This window comes from Chrysochloris asiatica, unplaced genomic scaffold, assembly GCF_000296735.1.
Source record: "Chrysochloris asiatica unplaced genomic scaffold, ChrAsi1.0 scaffold00172, whole genome shotgun sequence".
Classification (NCBI taxonomy): Eukaryota; Metazoa; Chordata; class Mammalia; order Afrosoricida; family Chrysochloridae; genus Chrysochloris; species Chrysochloris asiatica.
In genome coordinates this window covers 3,132,874-3,155,605 of record NW_006408690.1, presented here as the reverse complement: position 1 = coordinate 3,155,605, position 22,732 = coordinate 3,132,874, and the positions used below count along the sequence as shown (strand labels likewise).

Here is a 22,732-nt window from a genome sequence, read left to right as displayed (position 1 = left end):
ACATCAGGACTCCACTATTTATGTATCAGGAAAGTCATTTCTTTTTTATTCCTTCTTCTACCTTTCCTTTTACAACAGTCATACTTCTTGTTCTTTTTTTTTTTTACTTATAGTCTATCTAGCTCCTCTTCTCAACGTTAATAAAAGCTGTGTGAGTGACTTTAGTATGTTGTTTTTGCTACATGCCTTAGAGTCGGTTCCGATTCATAGTGACCCTATGCACAATAGAAAGAAACAATGCCCGGTTCTGGGTCACGTTCATAATTATTCTTAACACTTGAGCCCAACACAATTCATCTTTGTTGGGGGTTTTCCTCTTTTTGGCTGACCCTCCACTTTACCATGCATAATGTCTTTCTCCAGGGACTGATGCCTCCTGTTAATATATCCCAAGAATGAGAGATGAAGTCTGGCCATCCTTGCTTTTAAGGAGCATTCTGACTGTACTTCTTCCAAAATAGATTTGTTTTGGCAGTTGGTACTTTAAATATTCTTCAGTGGTTTTCCTTACTTATTGTCCAACTTTCACATGCATATGAGGCAACTGAAAATAGCTGTATGTTGTGTCTGTCTCACCTTAGTCCTCAAACTGATAGGTTTGCTCCTGTACAGCAGATTTGCCTAATGCAATACGTTGTTTGATTTCTTGACTGCTGTTTCCATGGGTGCTGATAGTGGATCCAAGCAAAATGAAATCTTTAACAACTTCAATCTTGGTCCAATTATGAGAATTTCTGTTTTAGGTGCAATCCATACTGATACGAGTCAGTAAGTACTTTAAGTCCTCTTTATTTTCAGCAGGCAAGGTTGTATCATCTATCTACATATCACAGGTTGCTAATGGGTCTTCCTCCAATTCTGATGCCATGTTCGTTTTCATAAAATTCATCTTCTCAGATTATTTGTTCAGCATATGGACTGAGTAAGTACAGTGAAAGAATACAGTTCTGGAACACACCTTTCCAGATTTTAAACCATTCAGTATCCTTATGTTTTGTTCAAATAACTGCCTCTTGGTCTATGTACAGGTTCCTCATGGGTACAATCAAGTGTTCTTCATACTGCTATCCATAGCTTGTGATGATCCACACAGTTGAAAGCCTTTGTATAGTTATTAAAGCACAAGTTAACAGCTTTCTGGTATTCTCTACTTTCAGTCAAGATCCATCTGATGTCAGCAATAATATCCCTAGTTCTACATCCTCTTCTGAACCTGGCTTGAGTTTCTGGCAGCTCACTATCAAAGTATTGCTGCAGCCATTCTTTGCATGTTATATAAATGATATTGTTTGATGATTTCTTCATTCCACTGGGTCATTGTTCTTTGGAATGGGCACAAATATGGATCTCTTCCAATCAGTTGGCCAGGTAGCTTCCTTCCAAATTTCTCAGCTTAGATGAGTGAGTGACTTCATTGCTTCGTCAGTTAGTTGAAAGATTTCAATTTGTGTTCTATCAATTCCTGGAGCCTTGTTTTTTTGTCAATGCCTTCAGTGCAGTTTGGACTTCTTCCTTCAGCACCATCGGTTCTTGATCATATGCTACCTCTTGAAATAGTTGAACATTGACCATTTCTTTTTGGTAGAATGACTCTATGTATACCTTCCAACTTATTTTGATGCTTTCTGCATCTTTCAATATTTTGTCTATGGAATCCTTTAGTATTGCAAATCAAAGCTTTAAGTTTTTCTTTAGTTCTTTCATCTTGAGAAATGCTGATTGTTTTTGGTTTTGTAACTCCATGTCTTTGCACATTTGATTATAACAGTTTACTTTGTCTTCTTGAGCTGTCTTGTAAATTTTTCTATTCACTCTTTGACTTCCTCATTTCTTCTAGTCGTTTTAGTATCTCTATGCTGGAGAGCAATTTTCAGAGTCTCTTCCGACATCCATTTTTGTATTTTATTTACTTCCTGTCTTTTTAATGACCATTTGCTTTCTTTCTGTATGTCTCTGATGTCATCCCAGAACTCTTCTGATGTTCAGTCATTAGTGTCTAATGAATCAAATCTGTTCTTGTGGTAGTCTCTAAATTCATGTAGGATATGTTCAAGGTCATATTTTGGCTCTTGTGGATTTGTTTTACTTTTCTTAAGCTTCAGCCTGAACTTGCATATAAGCAATTGATAGTCTGTTTCATAGTCTGCCCCTCACCTTGTTTTGGTTGATGATATCTGGTTTCTTCCCACAGATGTTGTCAAGAGGATTCCTGTGTATTCCATCTGGTAAGGTCTATGTGTATAGTGGGCTTTTTATGTTATTTAAAAAAGGTATTTTAAATGAATGAGTCATTGGTCTTGCAAAATTCTATCATGCTATCTCTAACATCATTTCTATCACCAAGGCTGACCCGTCCTTTTTTTTCTCCAACCTCTGCATTCCAATAATTATGAATCCATCTTAATTGCATGTTTGATCAATTTCAGACTGAAGAAGTTCGCAGAATTCTTCAGTTTCATCATCACTGGCTTTGGTGGTTGGCATATAAATTTGAATAACAAGGGGTATTAACTTGTCTTCCTTGTAGGTGTATGGATATTACCTTATCACTAACAGTGTTCTACTTCAGTACTGATTTTGAAATGTTCTTTTTGATTATGATTGCTGTGCCATTCCTATTGGATTTGTCCTTTACGGTATAGTAAACCATGTAACTGTCAAATTCAAAATAGCCAATATCAGTCCATTTTAGCTATTTAATGCCTATGATATTCATATTTATGCATTTTATTTCATTCTTGACAATTTCCAATTTTCCTAGATTCTCATTTCGTATATTCCATGTTCTGATTATTAATGGATGCTTGTAGCTATTTATCCTCATTTTGAGTTGTGCACCATCAACAAATGAAGGTCCCCAAAACTTTACTCCATTCATGTCATCATGGTCAACTCTACTTTGAGAAGGCATCCCCTTCCCAGTAGAATTTTGAGTACCTTCCATCCTGAGGAAGTCATCCTCTGGCACTATATCTGACAATATTCTAGTGCTATTCATTAAGTTTTCATTTTCTGGTACTATGTTTGACAATGTTTCATTGTTAGTCATAAGATTTTCAGTGACTAACCATTCAGAAGTAGTCTGTCTTTCCTCCCTAGTGCATCTTAGTCTGGAAGCTGCATAGAAATCTGTCTACCATGGGTGACTCAGCTGGCATTTCAAATACCAGTGGCATAACATCAAGTATCACAGTAACACGGAAGCCACCACAGTATGACAAACTGACAGATGAATGGTGGCATTCTAGTATGAGCACTTCTAATCTGTATCACCAAGTGCATTGTTTGCTATACGTTTCTTTCATATCCTGTTGTTATTAAGTGCTATCAAGTTGGTTCTGACTCATAGTTACACTGGATTGGGTTTCTGAGGAGCAGTTGGTGAGCTTGAACTGCCGACCTTGCAGTCCAGTGCATATATCTTACTTCTATTTAAATGCCAAAGATATACAAACATTTCTGAAATTAGTAAGAAAAAAATTCTTGGTGGGTCTCAAATGTTCTGTTCCCAGTGGGACTGGAATGATGACAGCACAGTTGGATATATGAGTTCTAAGACTGGGACTAGAGTTGTTGTTGCTGTTGTTAAGTGCTGTTGAGTCAGTTCTGACTCATAGTGACGCTGTATAGGGTTTCGATGGAGCGGCTGGTGGATTTGAACTGCCGACCTTTTGGTTAACAGTTCAGTGTTAGTCAACTACTAGTGCAGGGAATCCTGATGGCACAATGGCTAAACACTTAGCTGTGAACTGGAAGTTTGGTGTTTTGAAGCTAACAGCTGCTCTGCAGAAGAAAGATGTGGCAGTGGCAGTCAGCTTCTGTAAAGATTACAGCCTTGTAAAACCCTACGGGGCAGAGATCTACTCTGTTCTATAGAGCTGAACTCAATGGCAACAGGTAGTTTGAGTGGGAGCAGAACTGGGCAGTCATCATGGCCTCACCTGTGCAGATATGTGAGTCAAGTCCTATTGGAGCAAATCTGTAATTCATAAATGTGCTACTTAGTGATTGGTCAGAGACTCTGGATGCACAAGAGAAACATCCTGTTGTTAGCTGCCATCGAGCTGATTCTGACTCACGGTGACCCGTATGTACAGAGCATAGAATTGCTCCGTAGGGTTTTCAAGGCTGCGACTTTTCAGAAGCAGTTATCACCAAACTGGTCTTCTGAGGCACCTCTGGGTGGGTTTGAACCATTGACCTTTCAGCTAGTACTGGAGTGCTTAGCCATTTGTATCATCCAGGAACTCAGATATATCCTAAAGCTTTTTAAAGGTGAACAAAATATGGGAATGTCTCAACTTCTAAGAAGGGTCTCAAAAAGCTAATGGTGAAGGAGAGTTAAAATTACATTTCAAAGAATTAAAAATGTGCTTGTAGATTTGAAGCCATGATCCTAAATCATCAGGTAAAGGGATGTCCAAGAAGCTCAGAGATATGTATATAGCACACCCCAAAGAACATTTTACAGGTTCTGAGTTTAAGAGCTAAAAATCTCAGAGACGATCTTATCAGGAACACCCAATACCTCTATGATTCCAGATATAAGAAATCTTATTACAGTAACTATAAAACAAGAGTGAAGTGAGAGTTCACTGAACTAGATACGAAAAGTACCAAAATCATCTCCATAAAAATGCTTCTGCCATAAGTTTTGAAACTAGATATTAAAATAGATAAAATTATTTTATCTGCAAGAGAGAGAGAGCGATGGAAAAATTCCAAAGGATTTCAGTAATTTTGTCCTACCAGTATATTTGTATAAATGCTGTGATAAAATGAACCCTACAGGAAAAGAGACTGCATTTAAATTGCCACCTGAGGATTTTAGTTTCACTTTGCCATTTTGCTAAAATGTTTAGTTACCGCCTTTTAAAAATTCCTTCCCACCTTAGTTTTCCCTTTGGGTACATAATAAATTCCAGAAGCCCGTAAAAGAAAATAACGACGTTTCCAGGATTTCTTTCCATCTTCTTTCAAGTAAAGAGCTCCTTCAAGTTCTGGCACAATGACAGATGTTCCACAGAAACTTTCCTGCAATTGAGATTCTGATTACATAAAATACACAAACATAAAAATACATATATTTTTATTCACATGTAAATAAGCTGGAATAACATTGTTCTGTGTGTAGATACATGACAGAGACATAGGCTGAATGGTCATGGGAGGAAGAGGAGTCCTGATGTGGTACCATAGGATAAGTACTAGACCTCAAGAGGTTGGTTTGAACCGCAAGGTTTGTGGTTCAAACTCACCAGATGCTCCTTGGAAACCCTATACAGGGTCGCTACTAGTTGAAACTGACTTAATGGCACTTAACAACAACAACAACATGACCCTAATGGTGTTCCTGAATAGTGCAAACTGTTAATGCACTCACTTCGCTATGAACCAGAAGGCCAGCACAGTTAAAAACAGCTCTACTCTGACACATGTGGGGTTGCTACTCGTCAGACTCAACTCAACGGCAACTGCTCTGGTTTTGTTTTTTGAACTTTTGTAACTGTTAGTTGTTATTGTTGCTGTTCAGTACTGTTGAGTTGGTTCTGACTCACAGTGATCCTATATAGAGATTCCAAGGAGCTGTTAGTGAGTTCGAACTATCAACCCTGCAATTCAGACTGACCTTTTGGTCCAGTGCATTGTCCTACAGCTCCACATAAGCTGGCAAGTTGGAAAATCATTATTTTTCTGGTAAGTCCAAAATCAGCTAAATCAGGAAAAGGACAATACAATTACCAGGGGCAAATGAAACCTGTTTGGGGCTCAAACATGCCCATTTGAGATTTGTGACCTAGTACTCATTTCATTGACAGGATGGTCTGGGAACAATGTTTATCAGAATTACTAAGTGAAAACTCACTTGAAGTTAAACAAAAGAACAAACCAACTGTCAAATGAAGCACTGGAACATGCCATCAAAGTGGTAGTAATAAACTCTCTATTGCAGTCGACACCTTCTTTCCATGACTGCAATAATCTGATGTTGGGTATCATCAAGTGGATCTCAACTCATGGCAACCCCATGTGAAAGAGCAGAACTGTTCCATAGGGTTTTCTAGGCTGTAATGTTTATGGAGCTATGGTAGCATAGTGGTTACGAATCAGGCTGTGAACTGCAAGGTAAGCAGTTCGAAACTACCAGTTGTTCCATGAGAGAAAGATAAGGCTTTCTGCTTCCATAAAGATTTACAGCCTTAGAAACCTTGACAGAGCTGCTATGAGTTGGAACCGACTCCACGGCATATCAACAACAACGTTTATGGAAGCAGATGAGTAGCGGTCTTTCTCCCACAGGAGCTACTGGGTGGATTCAAACCACCAACCTTTAGGTGTGTCGCCAAGTACTTAACCATTTGTACCACCAGGGCTCCTTATTAATTCAATCTGACTGGTAAGTTTATTGTCACCATTGTGTATATGAGGAAACAATTTCATATAAGGGACACAGTCAACAGCACATGATCCATGAAAGGCAGAGCTGCACCTCACATCAAAGCTCTGAATCCAAACCACACGCTCTTCCTACCACAACTGACTGCTGGGAGAGCAATTTATAATTCACTTTAAAAAAGATGTGAAAACCCTTCAGAGGAGCAAATAGGTAATAAAACGTGGGATATTAGGAAACGACTGCATGAGGATTCCTAAGTCTTTTAGCCACCAACTACTATCCCACTTTATGAAAAACAAAATAAGATTGGCTACAGTTATAACTTTTACAACTGACTCGAAGAAGCAGCTTCATTATCTAAAGAGCTACATTTTGTGACAACTTGATTTTAAAGTACCGATTTAAAATTTCACGATGTGTCTCGGAATGTCTCATTATACTCAGAAACAAATACTTTTAAATAGATACAGTTACTGTCCTCCTTTTTCCTTCCATTCTACAAAATCAAGCTTACCTCAAGTAGGGATTCCTTGTTCTTGGCGTTCATTTTCTCACTCGTTTCCTTGTCTTCTTTTTTTCCTTTGTTATCCAGGTAAAAATTCTAAATGAAATGTTAAAAGATCTGATCAGTGTTTATTACCATAGTAGACTCTGCGAGGATACAGTCTTGTTGGAGAGAGAAGAATTAACCTACATGAAACCAAGAAAACAAGGTGTATGGTATCAACCAGTCTTACTGAATCCTTACTGTGGTATCACAGAAACAGACGGAAGACATTCCATCTCCTTCAGACCAGCTCACATCAATTAGAAAACATTCACAAACAATAGCAAAGGATGTGATGGTATTTCATTGCTAAATTCATGGTATAACATGTAAGTGGTAAATGGAAGAGGGCAGTATACTGGGAAGAGCCTAAGAGGAGGGACAGTCAATCCAACTCCGCCCTGCAAGAAGGGAATTACACAATGGATACTGTGTGTTGTTGTTGTGAAGTGCTGTCGAGTCGGTACCGACCCATCGTGACCCTGTATAGGGTTTCTGAGGAGCAGCTGATGAGCTTGAACCACCAACCTTGCAGTTCAAACAGGTTTGCAGGGTGGCACATTAACCCACAGTGTCACACCAGAATTCCTGGATACTGTGTAGGAGCCAAAAATCTTGTGCAATTGACACCCTGTCTTACCAAGAGAAGCTTGAAATTTGGGCCTTTATAAATATTAGCAACAGTTTTTAAAATACAGTTTAATTACAGAAAAATTGCACAGAAAGTATAGAGGATTCTTATTTACCCACCCCCTCACACATACATGTAATTTTCCCTATTACTAACATCTTAGATAACTGTGGAATATTTGTTACTATTGATGAACCAATATTAATGCATTATTATTCAATAAAGTTTATATTTCACATTAGGAGTCCTGGTGTGGCACTATAGGATAATCACTAGACCACAAAGTTGGTGGTTCAAAATCATCAGCCGCTCCTCAGAAATCCTATACAGGGTCGCTATGCGTCAGAACCCACTCGACAACACTTAACAACAACAACAGTACTTCACATTAGGATTCACTTTGTGTCATATGTTGTTGTTGCTGTTGTTAAGTGCCATCAAATTGGTTCTGACTCATAGAGACCATACACAGGGTTTCCAAGGCTCATTACGTAACTCATTACGGAAACAGCTGCATTTCTCTCCCAAGGAGCTACTGGTGGGCTGGATCCGCCTCTAGTTCACAGTCCAGAGTGAATCCTACAGTGTCACCAGGGATCCCTTGATATAGTCCTATGGATTTCAACAAATGTAAGGGTTGCTATGAATCAGAGCCAACTCCACGACACATAACAACAACAACAACGTAATATCACATATCTGTCATTACAGTATCATGCGGAATAGCTTCACGGCACTAAAAATGCCCCATGTGCACTTATTTATCCCTCTGCCTTCTCACCCACTCACAGCAACCCTTGACCTTTCACTGTCTCTATTTGTTGTTAAGTACCGTGGAGCCAGTTCCGACTCATAGCGACCCTGTACAGGGTAGGGTTTCTGCGGCTGCAAATCTTTATGGGAGCAGAAAGCCTCACCTTTCTCCTCTGGAACAGCTGGTAGTTTTGAACTGCCAACCTTGAGGTTAGCAGCCTGATTCATAACCACTATGCTACCAGAGTTCCTTATTGTCTCTATAGTCTTGACAGTGTATATATAGTCTTTTCAGGTGGACTTTTTTCACTTTTTCTTAGGCATTTAAGGTTCCTCCATATTTGTCCATGATTTGATAGCTCATTTATTTTCATTGTTGGACAATATACTCCATTGTATGTATGTACCACAGTTTGTTTATACCTGTTGAAAGATAGTTTGGTTGCTTCTTATTTTTGGCAATTATGACCATAGGAGTTACAAATATTCACTCATGGGAAGACTTTCGTGTGGACATACGCTTTCATGGCAACTAATCTTATTTTTTATAAAATACTGTGTGGTCAATCACAATACAGAGTTTGCCTCCCAGCAATTCTAAGGACAGGGAAATATACATAGGGCATTTATAGAAAGTAAGTCATTTAAGCAAAGATAAGAAAGACCAGGATTTCAAAGTATTCACTCTTGGTTATGTGGTCTTTAAACCAGGCTTATATTAATTTGTATAGTAGTAGAAGACTCATTAACAACCTTGCTTGCTGAAAGTGAAGAGGACTTAAAACATTTACTGATGAAGATCAAAGAGCACAGCCTTCGGTATGGATTGCATCTCAATGTCAGGAAAAAAAAAATCTTCACCACTGGACCAATAAACAACATTCTTATCAATGAAGAGATTGACGTTGTCAAGGACTTCATTCTTCTTGGATCAACTATCAACACTCATGGAAGCAGCAGTCAAAAAATCAAAGGACATATTGCATTAGGCAAATCTGCTGCACAAGACCTTTTTTAAAGTGCCATGGTTTGCCAAAAGAACCAATAGATCCGTATTGGAAGAAGTGCAGCCAGAGTGCTCCTTGGAGGCCGGGATGGCCAAACTTTGTCTCTCATCCTTTGGACATATTGTCAGGAAGGACCAGTCACTGGAGAAGAATATAATGTTTGGTAGGGTGGAAGGTCAGAGAAAAAGAGGAAGACCCCCCAGTGAGACGGATTGGCAAAGTGGCAGCATCAATGGGCTCAAGTGTGGCAACAATAGTGAGGCTGGCCCCGGATCGGGCAGTGTTTCGTTCTGTTATGCATAAGGTCACTATGGGTCAGTACTGACTTGATGGCACGTAACAACAACAACATCATCTTATTAATAACCCACCCACTGTTGTTGAGTCTATCTGGACATGTGCAGATATGGTCATCTGCTTCTGTTTTTTGGGCATATTCAGGGGTTATCTGTGGCCTTAATACTTAGATGGGTATGTATTTTGGTATTTTTTTATGCTTTCTGATTGCCTCCATGTAGATGTGATCAGGAAATGCGCTTCCCTTTTCACCCTTCTTGAGAAGTTTCAAGATGCCACTGTTGGTTGTTTTGATGTATATTAAGACTTAATTTTCTGCCTATTTCCTTTTAGTCTGCCTGTCCTGCTCCACAATCCCTGTTCAGGCCTTTTTTCTAGTTATAAACAGTTCAAGGCCAGCTGTGGCCGTTTGGTCTTAAGTGGAAACTGTCTCTTTAAATTTTGAGGAGATCTGTGCGTATGCATAGAACACTCCGAGGGTGGGGCTGGGGTGTCCACTAGCTCAGGCACCCCAATGGTCACCAGAATGGAGGTGCACAGACAGCAAGGGACCAATGAACAGATACCCAAAGAAAAGAATGTCCACCCCTTTAACTCCGTGGTTCTGTCAGGAGTTCATGGCTGCTCTGATCCTTCCTGGCTTGGTCTCACCCAAGATGGCGGCTCCTGGAGCAGCTGAGCATCTTGAACTAGAAAGCAATGGATTTCTTGCTTCTGCTACAAATTCCCCTAGCTGTAAGCCTTCCAACCTTCTAAATATTCCTTTATATGTGGTTCAGAGTTCTGGGACCATCCCCTGAGCCTGCTTGGTCCTTTATTCTGTGTTGTTGCTGACAGAGATCCTTACTGCATTTCCACCCAATCCACCATCTTGTTTGTTCTCCCTCCATCTTCTTTTGATGCTTTCTGAATCATTCAATATTTTGGTCATAGAGTCCTTCTATGAGCAATCAAGGCTTGAATTTTTTCTTTAGTCCTTTCAGCTTGAGAAATTGGTCTTCCTTGTAGATGAATGGATATTATCCTATCACAGACAGCATTATACTTCAAGACAGATCTTGAAATGTTCTTTTTGTTGTTGATTGTGATGCCATTCCTCTTCAATGCATCATTCTTGGCACAATAAACCATATGACTGTCAGATTCAAAATGGTTGATATCAATCCATTTCAGCTCATTCATGCCTAGGATATCGATCTTTATGTTTTACATTTATTTTTTGATAACTTCCATTTTTCCTAGATTTAGACTCTGTGCACTCTGAGATCTGATTATTCATGGATGTTTACAGCTGTGTCTCTTAATTGTGAGTTATTCCCCATTGGCAAATGAAGGTTATGAAAGCTTTACTCCATCTGCATCATCACGATCAACTCTACTTTGAGGGGGCAGCTCTTCCCCAGTTGTATTTTGAGTGCCTTCCAACCTGAGGAGCTCATCTTCCAGCACTATATCTGGCAATATTCTGGTGGTATTCATCATAACCTAATATTCAATATTCTGGTGCTATCTGACAGTATTCCATTGCTATTCATAAGGTCTTCAATGGCTAGAACATTCAGAAGTAGTTTGCCTCTCCTTCTTCGTTTGTGTTAATCTGGAAGCTCAGTTGAAACCTGTCCACCATGGGTGTACCCTGCTGGTATTTAAAATACCATAGCATCACAGAAACACGCTAGCAATCATCATACAACAAACTGGTAGATGAGTGGTTGAATAGGGACCTAGTGATGTTAACTCGTTCACTCAAGGGTACACAGCTAGTAAGTGAAAGAGCCAGGATTCTAAACCCAGCAGCAGCCTTACTAGACCCCCTTACTTCAGTACCCACAGCCTTAGTTAAACACTACATTACCCTGAGTTCCAGTGGCTGGAGCTTTATAAAAAGCAAATTTGAGGATACATCTCTACCTTTTATAGATCTAAAACTCAAAACCCTTAGCATGTGTTAGCAGATTTGCCATATCTGTTCCCAGAAAGTTCTCTACTCCAGTTTCATGGGACCTTTGACTACTCTTTAAAGTTGTCACACTAGTTTGATTCTGGGTCTTGATAATCTTGGATCCTTGGCTTGGAATTCTTCCTTCCTGCCTTTCTCCCTCACCTCAATTTCCTTGGCTAACATCTGAAACTTCACTTCTTCATGAAGGCCTTTCTAAAGACCCCCAAGACTGAGAGGGATCCCTTTGCTGTAGGCTCCCATAACTACATGTTCAGTACCACGAAGCATACACTTGCTTGGCTATTTACTAACTGGGTGTCTTTCCTGGTTGATGGGAAAGAAGATCAATGACACCACACTGAGCTCACCAACTGATGAGAATAATACATAATTACGATGTTATTTCATTATAGGCTATGATGAATTCAGAAGCAAAAGTCACTATTCAAGTCCACGGGTCTTTAAATCGTGTACTCCCTTGATGACTCTCTAAGACCACATGGACATCAATTTCTACATCCTCAATTTCCACAGGGATTCTTTGCTAAAATGAACTGCCTGAGACTGTATGGAGCCTTTCATAATTGCCCTTCTTTCCACTACTTCTTTACAAAGGTGCTCCAGTGGCACCGTGGATTAGGCCTTGGGCTGCTAACCACAAGATCAATGGTTCAAACCCAACCAGCCACTTCTCAGGAGACAGACGATGCTGTCTGGTCCCACAGGGTTGTTTTGAGTTGGAACCCACTCATTGGCACTTGACAATATCAACAAACCGATCTAGTCCCTGAGTTGTGCAAATGGTTAAGCACTTGGTTGGTGGTTTGAATTTCCCCAGCAGCACCTCACAAGAAAGGTCTGGCAATCTACTTCCAAAATAGCACAGCCATGGAAAACCCCATGAAGCACAGCTCTACTCTGACGCTCATGGGCCCTCCAAGAGTTGGAGTCTACTGGACGGCAACTGGTTTGGTTTTCTGGTTTTGTTATAGCAACTTAGACGGCATGCTAACTGAACCAGATCTTAAGGCATACTTACAGATTTTAAGGCATGGCACTGAAGGTAAGAATGGACTGAAAACTGCTTTTATTGTCTGATATTTATCACAAACAATCATATTTAATTGTTTGTGATGACTATGGCACCATACAACCTAGAGAAGATCCTAGAAAAAAGCACAAAGAGGGAAAAGAACATGTTCCTTGAGGGAGCTGTTCTGGAGCCTCCTAATTCTGCCTTGGAGTTTGTGTCTTTTCTGTAAAAAGGTACTCTGGGTGACCCTCAGAGTTTCTTCTACCTCTAACGTTCTGTTTTTCTTATTGACTTCATGCAATTACAGATGATTTGAAGCCACCATGTGAAAAGACCCAAACTACTCAGGGGCATCCTTGTACCATTCCTCAACAAAAGCATTTTCCAATATGAAGAACAAGGCTTTTAACTAGGTATGGCACTGTGGGCTAATGTGTTGGACTGCAAGGTCAGTTTGAAACACAAGTTCGGCAGTTCGAGCTCACAAGCCACTTTTCAGAAACCTATACAGGGTTGCTATGAGTTGGAACCGACTCAATGGCACTTACCACCACCACCTGGCCAGCTAGACTGGCAGAACGCCCAAGACTATGGCCCTTAGAGACCAGTTAGTTCTGGAAATGAACTCACCCCCATGGATCAATTTTTAGTCAAATAATGCTGTTGTTAAGTATGTTGAATCGGTTCTGACTCATAGTAGCCCTCTATAAGGTTTCTGAGGAACAGCTGGTAAGTTTGAACTGTGAACCTTTTGGTTCAAACTGACCTTGCAGTTGAGTGCTTATCCTACAGTGACATACCAGGGCTTCAGTCAAACAACAGACAGGTCTATAAGGAGAACAATAACACCAGGAAGTATGCACACTTTAGAATAAGCAACCATTTGAGACAAAGTTCAGAAGGGTTAGGAAACAAGAAGGCATGGAAACAGGAAACTCAGGGAGGGAGTGGAGTAAGTGATGTTAACATTGTGAGGATTGTACTTAATGAGATAAATAAAACAAAATGCCTTTGAATTGTTGAATGAAAAGCTGATCTACTCTGTAAACCTTCACCCAGTTCACTATGTCGTTGTTGTTGTTAAGTGCCTTCAAATTGGTTCTGAGTAACTTCTGAGTCACAGCACCCCTGTGCAGGGTTTGAATCAATCACCGTGTGGCTCAAACTGACCCGGTGGTCCAGTACTTATCTTATAGTGCCACACCAGGACTCCAATTCACTATAAAAAGTTAAAAAACAAAAACAAGACTCTTTGCATGTTGATTGTTTGCAGAACTAAATCACAATACGTGGCACATTTTCTAGGTCCTCTCTTTGGTGATTCCAGTGTTAATCACAGATCAAAGTATGAACAACAACAACAAAAGTATTATTATTATTTTTTTGATAAGACATATCAAAAACCAATAGTGCATCAAGGTGTATTGGGTTAATGGAGTCGAACTGAAATAGGGGCAGATGAGGAGGGGTAGAAAATGAGTAGGTAGGTATGTTTTGAATGGTGAAAACAAAATGGATTCTTTTCTGGATTCTTCAAATGGCTCTGAGTTTACATCTGGCCCACAAATTGACTTTGTTTTTATCTGGAAAGAATGCATTTGTGACATTTTGTGAGATAATGAATGATGTGGTTAGCACATAGGTGGCATTAAAAACATCCTCCATAAACAATATACAAGTGCTCTTACCTGGGGGTTTTTAAATACAGCATATTTTCCCTCTTTCTCCAAAAACAGTACTTTATTCTCTGTGTCTCTGGTCCAGTCTGATAAGATTTCAACAACATTTTCATGGTCTTCAAAAAACCTCTCTGATGAAACAAGAAAAGGTATCCTTTAGATCCAGCACATCACAAGCTACCATTGACTTAAACACAATGCCTCATACTTTTCATAGGGTTTTAAAAAGTCGTTATTTTTACATGACATCACCTTGCAACATCCTATATATTTATTCTTCCATGTCAGGTCTTTAACTTATTGTCATATAAAAAACAACAAAGACCTTGGTGGAAGTCCCTACAATATGGTGACAATAGTCAGGTATCACACTTTTCTCATCTAGTATTTCTTGACTTTAAAGAGTACCACGTGGAGACAAACACTCATCTGTCAGGAGCACAGGCAAAGATTGGTTACCCACTGCGATCGAGCCAATTCTGACTAATAGTGACGTTATGGTGGTGGTGGCGTGCCGTGATGTCGGTTCCGACTCATAGCGACCCTATAGAAGGTTTCTGAGACTGTAAATCTTTACAGGAGCAGAGACCCTCATCTTTCTCCTGCAGAACGACTGGTAGTTTCAAACTGCTGACCTTGAGGTTAGCAGGCCAATTCATAACCACTATGCTCCCAGAGCTCCTTCCTTCTAGGGCTACAGAACTACTTACTCTATAGGGTTTCCATGTCTATAAACCTTATTGGAGCAGCTGGTGGATTTGAACGACCAATCTTGCAGATAGCAGTCTGATGCTTAACCCACTATACATATCGCCAGGGCTCCCTAAAGATGGGTGAAACATCTTTAAATGGAATTGTATGATATATAATGAATGCTGTAAAACGCCACTTCTAAACAGCTGATGAATCTCTGAACTAAGGTTAAACATGAAGGAAAGTTCTCATTTCTCAAATTGACTTCTTGTTGAAAAGCGCTATTGAGTGAGTTCTGTCTCATATTGACTTTGTTTAGGACTTCCAAGGAGTGGCTGGTGGCTTTGAACCACCAACCTTGTGGTTAGCAGTCCAGTACTGAGCCTACAGTGCTATCCCAGGGCTCCACTTGAGTTCTGGAGCTGAAGAAAATGTTACCGGTTTGTTGTAGTAGAGATCATTCCTCCAGAAAAAATATTTCACCTAAAGTTTCCAAAACAAGAAATTCTATGTCCCACCAAATTCTCTTGGAGATAACTCTCCTGTGAGTGCCATTAAGAATGAAAAAGAGTAGAATATTTCTTATGTAAAAAAAAAAAAAAAATACATAGCACAACATCTGCAAATTTAACAATTTTTTTTACATGTTCAATTTAGTGACATCAATTACATTAATCATATTGTACAGCCATCACCGATATCCTTTCTTGTATTTCCTTTGCCAGAAACAAAAACGGAAGGCTTCCTAAATAGTGACTCTTCTCTCCCCTTTCCTCCTGCCCCTGGTAAGCACTCATGATTTGTTTTGTATGTGTGTGCTTAATGACATCAGTTTCTAACAACTGTCCTTTGCTCTCTGGTGCTGAACCTCCTCAACTAGTCCAAATTTCAGAAAACAGGTGAGAAGGGAGGAAGGAAGAATAAATGAGCATTTGTATGAACCTGACTTCTTTTTTTCCAATCCAAGCTTTATTAACAGAAAGAGCAGTATGGAGGACAGAGAGAATATTTTCTCAATACCGTCCTGTCCGTTAGGAAGAGCAGGCACATTATACAGGGCAAGTTACGTTTGGATGTACACTTAATCTATCTTAACATCAAGACAGCATTCTTTGAGAAACGGAAACAATAAATCAATAAACTTCCTCAAACATTTTACTTTTCGGGTGTCAGCTACTTAATTCTTGAGATAACTATCTGGGTCGGTTTAAGCACATCTTATTCTCCTTGTCTTGTTCTCCTTCTAGGACCAGAAGGTCATCTTAGCTAATTTATAAACTTCCTCATTTGCAGGGTCCTCATTTGAGACTTAATGACTAAACCGACTCCATTTTGTTTAGCTTGTTCGATCCATGCTATCATTCCCCACTCTTATTTGTAGATTTCTGTGAAATTTGCTTCAAATGAAAATAATTACTTTGATCCTGGGCATTGTTCCTTTGGTCAAAATAACTAAGCTTAGGTGCTGAAAAACAACAAGTTTAACAAAGGGCGATACACCAAGGTGAGCATTGAATACAGCAACATCTGAAAATTCCTGACAATATAAACCTTCACTGTTAACATGGGTAGGCACTTTGGATTAGGTAACTAAGACAACTCACTTTCTTTTATGTTGAGCCTAACTTCTTATAACAATCTGATAACAACTGTAGTTGAAGGCAGCTAACTCTAAAGAGACATTAGCTGATAGATATCCAGGGCCTCCCACAATCTGCTTAGCTTACTAAGCATGCAGTAAGAAGTATCAGCCTGTCACTTTCTTTCCCTTAAGGAGCCACTAGAGAAATGGCAATGATAATGTTTACATCCCCCAAGGTCTGCCCACCACCTGCTACAGTCTGACTTTCGCCACCACAAAGAAATAAAGAGCACACTCTGAATGTGCAGACCCACAGGATTTCGGAGGACAGCCTATTGCTGGGCAATGGACTTACCAATTTGTAGTTCGGGGTATATTTCATAAAGACACCAATCTACATTGCAGTCACAATGAGTTTTCTCAAAAAGGTTGTCTAAAACATCTCGGGCCAACTGCCTCTCATCCACCATCAATGACTTGGTGCTGTTATCATTCATGTGCACCTTGACCACGAGCTGAGGAGAAAGCCACAGAGCAGCTAGCACATTTTAGGCACCTGGAGAAGGCCACCAAGATTAAGGTTTCAAAGTCATTATTGTTTCGGTAGGAGCTCTGGTAGCTTAGTGGTTATGAATCGGGCTGTGAACCACAAGGTCAGCAGTTCGAAACTACCAGCTAGCTGTTCCATGGGAGAAAGATGAGGCTATCTGCTCCCATAAAGATTTACAGCATATAACCACCACCACCATTGTTCCTGTGAATTTACTTTGTATGTAAGAACTGTGCCCTCACTCACTTAATATGAACTCACTCATATGCTGAGCACTGTTTTAGGTGTTAGTTAGGGATATGGTTGTTGAGGTGCCATCCGGTTGATTCTGACTCATAGTGACCCTGTATAGGGTTTCCAAGGAGAAGCTGGTGAGCTTGAACCACCGACCTTGCAGTTCACACGACTTTGCAGTCTGACGCATTAGCCCACAGTGCCACACCAGGATATGGTGGCTGGTGGTAGTTATGTGCTGTGGAGTCGGTTCTGACTCATAGCAACCCTGTCAACCCTGTACAGGGTTTCCGAGGCTGTAAATCTTTAAATCTTTACGGGAGCAGAAAGCCTTGTCTTTCTCCCGCGAACAGCTGGTAGTTTTGAACTGTTGAACTTGTGGTTAGTTGCCCAATACATAACCACCACGCTACCAGTTGTTGTTAAGTGCTGTCGAGTTAGTTCCGACCCATAGCAACCCTGAACAGGGTTTCCAAGGCTGTAAATCTTTATGGGAGCAGAAAGCCTTATCTTTCTCCCGCGGAACAGCTGGTAGTTTGCAGCACATGCAAACCCTGATATTCAAAAATGTGGGTATCAGGGCAGCAAAAGGTCACTTCCACTTCCAGAATCACTCAAATTAGATCAATGCTTCTTTTCCCTCCTTGAAAACTTGCAGTTTAGAAGCCTGCAATTAAATAGTTGCTTTTCCCTATATTTGTCTCTTGATACATTTAAAATGATAGGCAAGGAACCAGAGTGTCAAAGATCCATGCAGTCTGATCTTAGAAATGAGGCATGGAAAGTTGCATGGAAAAACACAGAAATCCCTCAAAGAGTGGTCTTTACTATGATTTATCTCCTGTAGAAGGCAAACCTGCTGCTTTCTGCTCAGTTATTGCAATAAATTAACTACATGCCCTAAGAACCATTACAAACATTAGGGCTTTGAAAACTTAATCTTCCTGATGACAAAATTAATGATGTTTGACTGCATTTCATTCCTGCCTAGAATTCTAGAGAAAATAAAGGAAAAGTTGGTGGGTTTTTTTTTTTTTTAATAGAGAGAAAAATGAGACCACTTAATTTAAGAATGATGTAAGGGTTTTGGATGGCAGAAACTAGATCTTATCTGGAGTCCTGGTGTGGCACTGTGGGTTAATGCGCCAGACTGCAAAGCCGTTTGAAGTGCATGGTCGGCGGTTCAAGCTCACCAGCTGCTCCTTGGAAACCCTATATAGGGTCGCTATGGGTAGGAATTGACTCGATGGCACTTGACAACAACAACTAGATCTAATCTACATGTATAAATATCTACAACTATCGAATTTAGGAAACAAATAATACAAGAGGACGCTAGTGATTTTTAGAGAGGATAAAGCATATTTGCTTTTCTTTACAATGTCTATTGCATCTGCAAGCTAAAGAGTAGCTCTATGTCAACATACTCATATGACTGTGATTTAGCAAGCTAAGTACTTTTCATATTTATACTATATAACATGAAGTAAAAATGATTCAAGAATGAAAAAATTCACCTTTCTAATTCATTGCAGTAAAGATGTTATAGCTTTTATAATTTTTCTTTCTGCAAGCTGTTGTTGTTGTTAAGCGCTGTTGAGTCGGTGCTGACTCATAAGGTTTCTGAGGAGTGGCTGCTGAGTTTGAACCACCAATTGTTAAGGTTCAAATTAACCCTGAGGTTCAGTGAATTATTCTAAAATGACATGCCAGGATCTAGCACTAACTTATTTACAGTATTTTTACTTTTATAAGATCTACAAAATAAATTGTTCTGTCTTGTCACCAAGCTTAAAACAAACAAAATTAATGAATGAATCGGGTTCTATTTCTAGATCCAAAAGCTTTGCACCATAAGCTATGAATATCATCTCTAATCCAAAATGATGTCAACACACCACAGATACATGATGCAGAATATTTGAAGGCAAAGTACTTCAGATAAACGTGATTTCCTACCTTTAAAAATATGTTTTAGATGATACATTTACAGTATTTTCTTAATGTATAGAAATGTTTCAGTTATTTTCTAATGCTTTGTGCCACAGAGAAGGTTTGGTTTTTGAAAAATAAATTTGGAATGTGAAGTCAAGACAAACATGTATACAAACTGGCTTTTCAAAACTTTCTTTCCTTTACCACGATCAGAATGGTGGCTTCTGAGGTAGGCTGTATTTCATGTTTACTCTTATAATTCACCTAAATTATAGTGAACTTATCTTGTTGCTTGATATATTGCAGGAAATATATGCTATCCATATTCTTCTGTGTTCTCTTAAGTGCCAGTTGAAGCAAATATATTGAATTCTGCTAGTTGGTCTTTTTATCTAAGAAATAACTTGTCTGTATTTTCCCTCTGAAAATGTATACACCATGGTCCTCATTTTATAAACAATCCAGTGATTGGAATAGTTTAGCTAGTTATGATCATTTTTTACTATCTATAATTTTTATTTTTACTTATTTTCTTTTGTCTTTTTATCTCCACAACTACAGTCACTCAGTATAGCCTGTCTTCATTTGCCATTCTTTTGTGACTCAGATGCTACCTTCTCAGAAAGGTCTAATCAAACCAATCTACAGCAGCAACATAGGCAGTGAATTGGGCTGTGAACCTTAACATTAGCAGTTCGAAACTACAAGCTGTTCCGCGGGAGAAAGATGAGGCTTTCTGCTCCCGTAGAGATTTACAGCTTTGGAAACCCTGTACAGGGTTGCTATGAGTGGGAACCGACTCCATGGCATATAACAACAACAACAACATCACACATTGCTGTTTTCTTTTCCTCATAGCACTATCTCTCCCACTAGAATTCAACCATACTAGCAGGGGTCATGGAGTCCTGGTGTGGCGCTCTGGGCTAATGTGCTGGATTGCAAAGTTGGTTTAAACCACAACGTCACTAATTGCTCCTCAGAAAAAGATAAGGAGCAGATTATTGAAACAGACGAAACTTTGAAAATATAGGTAGGGCTCAGTTTCAAAAAGAGAACTTGGACATTACTTTTTGCACCACCAAAATGGCTAGCGGCTATGCCACGGATTATTAAAAATTCACAGAAACAATTGTAGAAATGCTGAGATAAGGCTAGAAGGTGGGCCATCTACTATATGCTAAGACTGAGCTAAGCCTGAGAGGGTACCTCTAGGGAGAGGGATCCTGAGCGTGGATGCTAAGCTCCTGCCTAGGCAGCAGCCAAGGACCTTTTCCTTCCTGCTCACAATTCTACTGCCACGATTGTTGCTGATGAGTGTCGTCAAGGTCGAGTTGGTCCCAACTCATAGCGACTCTGTGTAGAGTTTCTAAGGAGTGAATGATAGATTTGAACTGTAGACGTTGTGTGTTTAACCTACAGTGCCATACCAGGATTGCCTCCACTATTCCAGTGCCTAGAAAATTCATGTGTTAACCAACACCAACAACAAAAGCATGTGTAAGCCAATGGGGTTTCCACATTTATACTAGCATCACACCCTAGCTGTCAGCAATGATGTCACAGAAAGACCTAAGTGTAAAATTAATGTAATTAAATTAATTGTAATTAAAATAATTTCCTAAGAAATTGTTTTAATCACAGTTATTTAGGAAGCATCACTCAACATTTTTACTTATCATTATTGTTGTTAAGTGTCATCAAGTCCGTTCCAACTCATAGTGACCCTATATAGGGTTTCCAAGGAGTGGCTGGTGGGTTTGAACATCCACCTTGCTGTTCAAACTGACCTTGAGGTTTAGTGCTTATCCTACCCATTAGGTGTAATAAAATTTCATTTGCTTAACTTATCCAGGCCACCTCCCTCCCAAAAAAAAATTATAGTTTACCTTCTTCACCTTGGCCTCCTTCAGTTTTTCCAGTGCCAACTTAATTTTATCAGCTTTGGCTTGGGCTTCTTGTTCTTCCTGTAAAATGGCAAAATATTCAATACAGTTCATTCAATAACGCCTGTGAGTAATTACCCATGCCTTCACTAGTACCTTGTTTTATGTTAACAAAAGGCTGTATTCAGAAGCACCAAATTTCACATGATTTATTTTTGGAATTGAAATGGAATGCAATAGAAATCTTCAGCCCAAAGATACAGAAAGCAGTCAGTCTCTTAGGAAGAGTAACCTAAAAGATTAACTGATAGCTTTAGCTAAATCTCTGCTTTGTTCACAAAGTGAGGTCTGAAGGAATATGTGGATGTATCTCAAGGAATCTGAGAACCCCCTGAAGTTCTATGCACATTTTGAGCCTTATACATGGGTCTTTTCTGAAGGAGCCCTGGTGGCACTGATAACCAAAAGGTCAGTGGTTCAAATCCACTAGGCACTCTGTAGGAGAGAGGACTTGACGATTTGTTCCTGTAAGATTTGTTATGTTCTTGTTAAGTGCCGTCCAGTTGGCTCTGACTCACAGAAACCCTGTAAAGGGTTTCCGAGGAGCAGCTGGGGGGATTGAACTGCCGACCTTGAGGTTCTCAGTCCAGTGCTGATCCTACATCACCACACCTAGGAAACCCAATGGGGCAATTCTACTCTGTTACATAGGTTGCTATCAGTTGGAACTAACTCAGTGTCACCCAATAACAATGCACTTTCTGGGATTCCTAAAGGGACACTTGGTGGTGGTTGTGTGCCATGGAGTTGGTTCTGACTCACAATGACTCTGGGTAGGGATTCTGAGGCTGTAAATCTTTAGGGGAGAAGAACGCTTCATCTTTCTCCCATGGAGTGGCTGGTAGATTTGAATGGCTGACCCTGTGGTTAGCAGCCCAACTTGGAACCCACTATGCTACTAAGGGCTCCTAAAAGGGGCACTTGTTGTTGTTATGTGCCATGAAGTCGGTTCTGACTCATAGCGACCCTGTACAGGGTTTCAAGGCTGTAAATGTTTACGGGAGTAGAAAGCCTCATCTTTCTCCCGCGGAACAGGTGGTAGTTTCGAACTGCTGACCCTGAGGATAGCAGCCCGATTCGTAACCACTATGCTACCAGAGCTCCATAAAGGGGCACTTAGCTGCTCCAAAACTACAGCTGGATCTCAACTGATAATTCACGGAAAAAACACTGACAAACACACATAAAGCAAGGAGGAAAGATAGTGAAATAATTGGAATCCAAAATACTTTGAGTTCTGCAGATCCATATTCAAGGAATAGGATTATTATTGTGTTATTTTTGTTAGGTGCCAGCCAGTTGGTACCAACTCAAAGAGACCTTATATATAGCAGAATAGTGCCTGGTCCTGCATCAACTTCACAATAGTTACTACGCTTGAGGCCATTGCTGCACCCCATGTGCCAATCCAACTCATTAAGGATCTTCCTCTTTTTCACTGACCCTCCACTTTACCAAGTACGATGTCCTTCTCCAGGGACTGGTCCTGACAATACATCTGAAATA

General features: G+C 39.9%; 1 protein-coding gene across 1 annotated transcript in view; it reads right to left on the bottom strand.

Moving 5' to 3' along the window:
* The window catches only part of APBB1IP (amyloid beta (A4) precursor protein-binding, family B, member 1 interacting protein), a 110,168-nt gene that overhangs the window by 41,310 nt on the left and 46,126 nt on the right, over positions 1-22,732 (bottom strand). Inside the window, exons 4-8 of the mRNA XM_006871657.1 lie at positions 21,170-21,247; positions 16,917-17,076; positions 14,296-14,417; positions 6,912-6,998; positions 4,891-5,034 (exon numbers count right to left, since the gene is read on the bottom strand). Of these exons, the coding sequence (XP_006871719.1) occupies positions 4,891-5,034; positions 6,912-6,998; positions 14,296-14,417; positions 16,917-17,076; positions 21,170-21,247 (591 nt within the window). The remainder of the gene's footprint in view (positions 1-4,890; positions 5,035-6,911; positions 6,999-14,295; positions 14,418-16,916; positions 17,077-21,169; positions 21,248-22,732) is intronic.